Source organism: Antrostomus carolinensis, unplaced genomic scaffold (assembly GCF_000700745.2).
Source record: "Antrostomus carolinensis isolate BGI_N321 unplaced genomic scaffold, ASM70074v2 scaffold5060, whole genome shotgun sequence".
In the NCBI taxonomy this organism is placed as follows: domain Eukaryota; kingdom Metazoa; phylum Chordata; class Aves; order Caprimulgiformes; family Caprimulgidae; genus Antrostomus; species Antrostomus carolinensis.
The window spans coordinates 5,149-15,019 of NW_010288939.1; the positions used below are offsets into that span (position 1 = coordinate 5,149).

Here is a 9,871-nt window from a genome sequence, read left to right on the forward strand (position 1 = left end):
CTACATCACAATTTCCATACCATCTACTTTGATTAACTTATCAAATCCCTGCTGAAGACATTAAGGAGAAATTGAACTTTTCACTTCTGTTTTAAAAAAAACCCCACTCAAACTAAGAAGCACTCCAGGCACGAGTCTAGAACTCATCTTCACAAACTTGGTAAACACCAAATGTGCCATGAGTAGAAAAAAATTATGTGTCTCTAACCCTAAAATGACAAGAAAAAAAAAACCAAAACAAGGGAGCAAAGGCCAATGATCTAGTAGATATAAAGAGAGTTTGTCATCACTGTACTTGCACCACCAAAGACAGGGCTCCAGGAAAAAGCACAACCCAGAGCCTGGACCAGACTTCCTCATCAGTTCAATTCCAGGTGGTTATGGTCAACTGAATCCTGACCTCTCCTGGTGAAGGTGCCATCTGGAGGCCAGTTAGAGGTGTGTATCACATATGGAAAAATAAATTATAAGAGACAACAGTAATTTTGGGGGGTTATTTTATGAAAGATAGGTGATGTTTATAAATGCAAGGCTACAGGAACCCCTAAAAGTGAGCATGCTTGCTAGAAGGTCACAAGTGTGGCATCCAACAGCAAGAAGAGTAAGGCAGAAAGCTGCAGAAGTACAGTAAGAAGTCTGAAATGTTTTAGTAGTGCAAATAAATAGACAACAGAAGGGAAATGTTCTTCCATGCAAGCCACTTCAGGTGAACCGGAATCTGCTGGGCTTTGGCAGCTCAAGAGTCAACATGTCAATCTCCTTTGAGAGCTCTGCCTCCACAGCATCCTAGGAGAAGAAAAAAACAAGAGGATTCAGTGACCAGGAAACAGTTTTCTTACATTCTTGTTAGACAAACGTATCTACAGTGATCAAACTTTGGAATATTATCAGCAATTATTAACCCAAATATGGAACTGTAAGGTCTCACTACTGCAAACAGCAGTAGTCTCTGTAGATAACTACCAAGAAATCCCCAAATAAAGGGCTAAAGAAGCTCAGTTGCCTTTATGCTGAGCCCCAGTGTGGTATGTGACACCTTCGAGCTGAACAGGTACACTGTGGAGGTGAGGAGGTGAGTATTCTGACCTGATAAAAGCCTCCATGGTATGTGACACCTTCAAGCTGAACAGGTACACTGTGGAGGTGAGTATTCTGACCTGATAAAAGCCTCAGGTGGGTAAGGTGAGCTTGTATTTCTGAATCAAAAACAAGTGGCTTACCAACCTGAGCATTCCCATCCGAGTATGTACAAAAAACTCTCAAATAGCTGTGATTTTGGATCACTGAATACCTTGTGCTTTACCTATGAGCAAGCAGACCAGTAGCCCAAAGAAATAAAGACAGGCTTTATGCTCAAATTTGGCCCAGCTCACTCAAGAAAGCTACATATGAACATCCTAAACAGCTTTATATGGCTGTTTCCCCACAACCATACCTGCAGACTATACAAGCACGGATGAAACGGGCATTATGTTTTATAGGGGAAGGTTCCCTTTGCAGTCTACAAAGCATATAGATTGTCATGTTAAATAAAACACAGGCCCTTAGAGCCCTCAGTTCAGGAGCAGCAAGGAAAGTTGTGAGACCAAGAAGCTGCAACACAGCTGAGAGAATAAACATTCTGACAGGTGTAGCAGACAAAATCCAGAGGGATATAGTTACCTAATCCCCACTGATACCATTATGCCCAACTGCCTTTGTAGCTTAGATGTCATTCCTCCACCAGTTCCTCCTACCAATATGCATGGCTTCTGCCTTACCAGAGCAAAATTTCCCTCTAGAGATCATTAAGACTACAGTCTGAGGTAGATAAATCCACAACCAATTAATATCTATTGCTTGCTTTGGAACAACAGCACTCATTTAAATCTCTGTGACAGATTTAAAAAAAAAAAAACAAACAATAAACCCCACTCTTACCAGTTCTCGTTTTACTTCTTCAATCTTCACTCGTGCAAGAGTAGGATTCTAATGAGAGAAAATGGCATTAAAAATCAATATTTCAGCTGCAAACACATAGTCCCCTCATCACTGCAAGAGTCTAATGACAGGGGAATGTAGGGATAATGAAATCAGATTTGTGTACACCCTTCACATGCAAAAAGTACTGACATTCAAAGCCTACTATCAGATTGGTTTGGGCAATCACATATTTTTCAAAAGTCTAGTATGGCCTGAAGTCTAAAAAAAAAATATCAATTTTTAGCAATTTTCCATACCTACCAACAGAGGAACTGGATTTTAAACATATGCTATTTCCCAAAGCATGATAAGCTTGCAAGGATAAACCTTCCTCCCTCCTTCTGCCTGCACCAGAAGCAAGGCATGGGGGCTCTCCATGGAGGGGGGAACTGGAGAGCCTAATGCCATTTGAACATCCTGTTTCACTTGAGAAAAGGAGGCAGCTGCCTCTTGGAGCAAGATGGATTTAAAAGAGAAGCAGTCCCACCCTCTTCCTTCATCCTTTTCCTCTAGAAAGGAGACAGCAGTAGCTGTATGAGGGGAGATGTGCTGAGAGGCAGGAGCCTAAGGAGGTGGAGAGAGAAGTGTGGCACGGCAGACTGGTCCCCAGTTCATAATATAAGAGACGTGAGTTAATCAGTGAGTTTCTATGTGATTTTGGACAAGTCTCTGATTCTCTGGACCTCTGTGCCTTGTTTATAAGAACTGGAATAAATCTTTCTCACCTCTTACACAGAAAGGTCTGAGATTAGCTCTATTACAGGCTGTGGGGTGCTCAGATGAGGAGGTCACAAGGGCCATATCAGGTAACTCAAATACAAAACTGCAGCCTAGACAGTCACAATTGCATTTAACAAAAACAAAACCCATTCATAGAATCATAGAATCACAGAATGGTTAGGACTGGAAGGGACCTTAAAGATCATCTAGTTCCAACCCCCCTGCCATCAGCAGGGACACCTTCCACTAGACCAGGTTGCTCAAAGCCTCATCCAACCTGGCCACAAACACTTCCAGGGAGGAGCAGCCACAGCTTCCTTGGGCAACCTGTTCCAGTGTCTGACCACCCTCACAGTGAAGAACTTCTTCCTAATATCTCATCTAAACCTCCCCTCTTTCAGCTTAAACCCATTTCCCCTTGTTTTGTCATTAAGTGCCCTTATGAAAAGTCCCTCCCCAGCTTTCTTTCAACTATTCACTCCAGTTTTTGCAACTTCTTCTCTGAATGACAAAGAGAAAAGTCCTTAACACCTATTTGTAAAAGCAACAGCAACCTCCTAAAAGAGACTGGAAATACTTGGGTTCAGTGGTCCCAAATACCACAGGTGGTGATGTACAGACACCACATAAAGCCAAGGCTTTGTGTTCCATGGACTGAAGCCTTATTTACCCATGATTTCTTTAAGCCACTATAAATTGTTCATAATATTACCCTCAACTGAAACAGTCTTTGGTAACTAGCATTCTAATTTGGAAAGAGTAAAATCCTTTTTTATAAAAGATGCTTCCCACAGCAATCTGATAGTAACTCCTAGCACAGGGACCAATACTGACGACAGCCAAAATATGAAATGAAGAAAAGATAGACAGACAGGGGCTTTCAAAACTGCATTTTCATCACCTAAATGAGAAACCTGCATTTTCAGAGAGCTGAGTACCCAGCACTCTCAAGAGATATCAAAGAAAATCATGGAGCAGCCAGTACTTACACCAGCTAGAGTATTTGTTTAGGGGACAACGCTGACCTTTGGCTATTTCTTCATAATCATTAAAACCTTGTTCAGAACCCCAACCTCTGCACAATGTGCTGCGTCCACACTGACAGCCAGATGACACGTATAGCTAATGTATCAGTAAATCTCAAAAAAAATGTGTTCTACTAAGGAATTACATTTTCTTCCACATTTCTTTGTCTAATTTCTAGCTAATTCACCTTGATACTGAGTCACTTTGTACATTTTCAATCATAGAATCCCAGACTGGTTTGGGTTGGAAGGGACCTTAAAGCTCATCCAGGTCCAACCCCCCTGCCAGCAGCAGGGACACCTTCCACTAGACCAGGTTGCTCAAAGCCTCATCCAACCTGGCCTTCAACACTTCCAGGGAGGAGCAGCCACAACTTCCTTGGGCAACCTGTTCCAGTGTCTGACCATTTTGTTAGAACAAAGTTTGTCTGGTAACTCTACTTAATTTTCTGGCTTTGATTAATAAATAGATAGCCTCTGTTTAAGTCAAATCTTCTGTTTGCACCATTAATAGATCTGCAGGACCTGTCCACTGAAACCATCACAACAACATCCTTTTACATTCTGAAGTCCTTTAAAATTAATCTGATGGCAAATACAATAGAATAATGGAAAAAAATAATTACAGGAGCTAAATCTAGGTAAAACCCCAGTTTCTTCTTCAAAGGCACAATTTCATTCCGCAGTTCAGCCAGTTCCTGTGAAGAGAGCAAGGCAGATTATAATCTGTGGTCCTACTTGTAGAAGTGATGTAATAGAAATAGATCTACAAGTATCTACAGCATTTCAGAATTTACACATATTGGTAAGGGCTTTCATGATCCTTCTTAAAACCCATGGAAAACTAAAGATTAGCCATTAATTCAGTTTATCAGTCAGGCAAACCTTGTTCAAATTTTACACAGAGGTATCAATTTTTCTTTCTTCTGAAGACATCTTCAAATATCTTTTCTTACTGATCTCACCTTCCCGTGAGGAGATTTCAAATGAAATCCAGCAGACAGAGGAGTTCCACTGTTCAACCTCACTGTAGGCCAGGGAGAGAACTGAGCCCCAAGGAAGGGGACACATTCTCACGTCCAACTTCTGTGTGGAAACGGTTTTGCACATGCAGCAGCAAAAAGATTCCCCTTACACTGGCACTGTTTTGCTCATTCTGTTAACAACAGGAGGTAATTTATCTTTGGGGCTGATAATTGAGCACCTTTCACAACCCTCAACTCTTTGCAAATAACCAGTGTGAAGTAAAAAAAAAAATGCACTCTGAAGATGAGGTCATCTTCACTCTGAAGAATTTGTACTGCCCAATTCACTCAGCTCTTGGCAAAGCAGATATAGAAATATCAAGGAGTCAAACCCGCCCTTATGCTCAGGTTCTAGAAGATGACAAGTCTAGAAAATTGCCAGTAACTTTTTGTATGTAAAAATCCAAGAGAAATTATTTTTGGTTAGTGCTCTTCTGAGAAAACATTGTGCCGTGTAAACGTTGCCACCCAGCGCCGGTTCAGGAGAACGACAACAGAAACACCAGGAAACCTGTTTTTTTTTTCATTTCTCAACTTTCAAACCATTTTTTCATTGTTCAACTTCTAACAGGGAGGAAAAGCTAACAAAAGAAACAGGGAGAAAGACTGAGTTCTCATTACAGTGATAGCAAATAAGTGGTGAGTGCAGACAGGACAACACAAATACATATCACATGTGTACAAATACTTCACCACAAAGCTGGAGAACCTATAGATAGTAACTCCAGAAATGTGCTTTTTCCTTTAACAAAGTATCCTGCTGGTCTTACATCACCGCTGAAAAATGTTATATTTAAAGACACAAGATTAAAAAAGCACATGGTAGCTCAGGATTTGGGTTCTACTCAACCTCATAGTTGCTCTGAAGTGTTTGAAAGCAGGCTTGTTTCACACAAGCTAGAAAGATTCACCTGTGTACATTCTATCAAGTAATTGCAATACACAAGCAGCACTCCACAGAATATCCACTCTGTTTATAACATGGATCCCAGAGAGAGGAGGCAGATCATGAGCTGCCAATTTTCTTTTAGTAGCAGCAAATTTATTCCATAGAAATTCTCTAATAGGCTATATTCCCAGTTAGAGACAGAGGCAGAAAGAGGAGAAAGGGAAAACCAAAAGGTAACAAAAATAAAGGCTCCAATTGTTCCACTCACTCAGTCCAGAAGGAAAGCTTCTTCCCAAGTCCAAAACAAGCCCACATCTAACCCTGAAGAAAGATTATTTCAACACCCACAGGTGCTTCTCAGTTTCTAGGAGGGACAAACCCATCCAACACACCCCAGCTCAGAGGTATCCACCTATTGTGCTTGTTTTTACCAATAATATTTTTTCAGGTAATCAAAGAGCAAACTACATCTCCTGAAACCACCCAAGAAACAAGCCTGGTCTGTACCACTGCAGAAATATCCATCTTGCACCAAAAGGCCTACCTTAGACAGGTTCACGAGTGACTCATGTGTCAGCGACCGGTCCAGCCCTGTGGCAGTAAGCTGCTCCTACAAACAGGAAAAGAGTTCATTCGTAATTAACCACAAAATAAAACAGGGAGGAGAAAGATTTTACCATTTCCTTGCAGTTAGTCAACGACAGAAACGTGGTATTTGATCCACAGCTATAGCTGGTATAAGAAATCAGTTGCACCTAAGTTAATATGAAGAATAGCAAGTCTTTCCAGAAAGCTACTGGGAGAAGAACACGTAGCAATGCTGGGAAGAGGTTTCTCAGTAAAATGTCATCAACTGTACTACAACTTTTTCATCTCATATTTGTCAAGGTACTGGACAGCATCCAAATGTTAAATAAAGCATTCCCACGTCCTTCATCAAATAGGAAAGGTGAAGAAGATGGTAGAACTTCTGCTTTCTGTGTTTAATCATTCATTAATTTAAAATAAATGGCTATATTCGGAATTTTTACATGCAATTTACCTCAGTGAATCAGCTGCTTCACAGGTAGCTGCCTGTATACTTTTATTTGTTATTTACCTCACAATAAGCACAAGGTAGTCTAAGCTAATACAGTTTCTCAGAGAAAGAAGAGAAAGTGTCCCTGCATTTATCATAAGATGTCTCGGGGAGAGACCATGAATACAGCAGGAACAACTGTAGTAACATGTTGTCCTGTTATCCCAAGAGTTCTCAGTCCTGGAGTTTAGGAAGATCCCGGGATGTCTCTGTAAATACAATTTTGGGCCCAACCAACCGTGACTGTGCCAACCATCACCATGTCTTGTTGGAAAATTCTTTCCATCTACCTCAGCAGCCTTGACCCTCAGATTCATATCCTTAGACTTATTTTCCAGGAACTTCAAGTTATGGATTTGGCGGTCAGCTTTGTTGGTTTCTGTTTCTAGAATTTCTTCTGATTTTTTAAGATCTCTTAAAAAACAAACAAACAAAAAAAAAAATTACAAAGAGACAAAATTTTCCATTTAAAGACATACCAAGTACACAAATACTGTTTAATCTAAACCACGTAATACACCCAACACCACAAGGGAGAGAATGGAGAAAAACTTGCATTTCCCTGGGAGATTTCCCAATGGAAACATCCACGGCTGTTACATCCAGAGACCCAAAGCCAGGGGGGAGCGAGGGGAGAAAGGCCAAAGGGAAAGCCATCTGCATAAAACACATAGTAACAGTCTTCTGCATAATCCCCTAATTCAGTTAGAGACCTGCTACACAAGCTACACTTGAGATCACAGAGAGGTGCCATGGCAAACCCGCACAGGGCACACAGGTCTGGTGTCTTTGCTACAAGCAGAGCCACAATAACTACTTTAAAAGACAAAAAAAAAAAAAACCTAGAAAAGAATTAGACTGGAAGTGGGCTTTGGAGACCATCTGGACCAGTGCCCACTCAAGGCAGGGGTTGATCCTGCTACGCTCAGCAAATCACTTCAGATTACATCCTCTAGGGGAAAAAAAAAGTCTCCCACATGCTGGTTAAGGGAAATTCTTACTGAGGAACAGTTTTTGTTTTGCCTGGCTCCTCCACTCAAACTACAGGGCCCATGTGGTAAGAAAATCAGGTTTGCCTTCAACTTTAGACAAAGGCAACTGGTGGAAGATGTCAGCCCATATCTGAAAACTGCTTGTAGACCATTTCTGGTTTAAAATAACAGGCTTGATGGTACCCCAAATCTCTTCTGATTACTGAATGTGTCCATAGCACGTGGCTTTTGATGGATACTTCCCACTATTGTATATTAGAGACGTGCCAAAACCCTGAAAATTCAGTTATCCTTTTTAGTTATTACAACCAATGTTCCACATGGCAGAGATTAGCAGCATTGCTTACACCTTCCCCTTTTCTCACCCATTACTCACTCCTTCAGCCGCTTTTCCAGCATCAGCGCCTCAGTGAGTTTTCTAGTCATGTCGTTCAATTCCACTTCTAGTTTTTTGTTCTTTGATTTTGTTGCATACAGCTCCGAACTCAAATGATTGATGGCACAGAAGAAGCTGGTGAAAAGAGAGATTTGGTGGGAATACTCAGAAATCAGCTCTTCTGAAACTCAGAATTATTTTCTCCAAGCTTTATACAAATTATTGTTTTTCTATGATTGATACATCAGATAACTGCCAGCCAGTTTAGAGGATGAAAGTAAAATAAATCACTAAGGGTATTTGATTCCCTTAACTAACAGATTTCATCTGGAAGGGGAAACAGCCAAGTGATTCAAGTAGGAGGAAGTGAACAAGACTTGGCACTCTAGTGAATATAACCACTGGGTTTGACGTGATCAGATGCTCCACTCCTGGCTTGCCAAATTATCTTTGAGAGAAAGGCTTGCCAATTACCTTTGAGAGAAACTGTATTCAGTCCCTGAAAATGCATGTCCCCAGTGATATTTCAGTCTATTCCTCTCCCCAAATGGTTCAAAACTGCTTCCCCCTCCAGCTCAGAAGAGCTGTAAGAGCCAAGCTCCTGAGCAGCACACAAAAATTGCATTCCAAGGCAGATTTTGGCCCTTCCTTACTGCCTGTGCCAGCACAAACCTGCTGTTACAGGTCTAGGCCAGGCTAGGGAACGGAGCTCAGGAAGAGCAGACTAACAGCTGCCATTTCACTGAGGCTGAGCTAAGGAAATTTCCTTACATCAGCTGAGGCCAGATAAGGGAGGGAAGAAAAGAGCTGAGACTGAAAGACCAGTTACAGTTCCCTAGTCCTTGCCTAAGCAGTATGAAACCTGCTCTAGCTTGTGCTACCTGGCACAACAATCTCAGTGGCAGCATCCTGCAGCTGCTGACCATAAAAGCAGAGGCAAAAGAGGGATTTAACTCTGGCCAAAGCACCTCTCAGGCTTCAGAGACTTCCTTTGCTGTTAGAGCTCAAGAGTTCAGAGCTCTGCTCTCAGTTCCTGTGTCCTCCAAAGCTACCCAAAGGGTGCAAAAGAAGCTGGACAAGGAAGGTCCCTGGTGTGAAAGTCAAGTTTGAAACTGTTGAATCAAAAAAACCAGAAGGAAACAGCACAGACCATCACTCCTGATGCACAGTGTGAATAATTACCTGGTAAGAGAAGTGTCCTTCATTTCAAGTATCACTGCGCTGTCTACCAGGGCATTGAGGCAGCTGAAGCCTTTGCTGGACAAACTGCTTATGGAAAGACCCAGGCCTTCTATGAGAAGGCTCTGTAGGTAGTTAGCTGGAAAAGAAATAAAATCCCAAATAGGACTTTTTTTTATATTACTGTTCTTTTAATGCCTAGATGGGACTCTCTCTTTTTAACACACATGTTAAAAATGTATCATGGCCCCCTGAATGCCAAAAAAAACCCCACATTATCAAACACACTAGACAGTTTGAGCATAACTTAATCACATCACTGTTGTTTCAGATTCCTCAAGCGCTTCCCTTAACAGTGGATTAGCACCAGCTCAGTCTCTTAAATCAGCTGTAGGGTTGCTTCCCTGTCTATCCAGCCAATATTTCAAGGCTGTGCTACTCAGCCTGGCAGGCTAGGAGGTTTTAGCAATTAATCTGCTACAGCCTGCTCAAGACAGCTTAAAAAACTGCCCTTGACCAAACTCATGTCACCATAAATTTTGCTGAAAGGAAGGCATGGGAAGCACTGCAGCAAAAGCTGTACCAGAACAAAAAATGAGTTTGCTCCAATTATATTTATATATTT

General features: G+C 41.5%; 1 protein-coding gene across 1 annotated transcript; it reads right to left on the reverse strand.

The window, feature by feature from the left end:
• Window positions 1–702: 702 nt before the first annotated feature.
• HAUS1 (HAUS augmin like complex subunit 1) lies at window positions 703–9,385 on the reverse strand (the record flags this gene model as incomplete). The annotated part of the gene is made up of 7 exons (XM_010168201.1): window positions 703–786; window positions 1,921–1,968; window positions 4,334–4,405; window positions 6,166–6,231; window positions 6,990–7,113; window positions 8,068–8,202; window positions 9,250–9,385. Coding segments are annotated over 7 exons (665 nt in total), but the record flags the coding sequence as incomplete, so codon positions are not given.
• Between the last annotated feature and the right edge of the window lie 486 nt (window positions 9,386–9,871).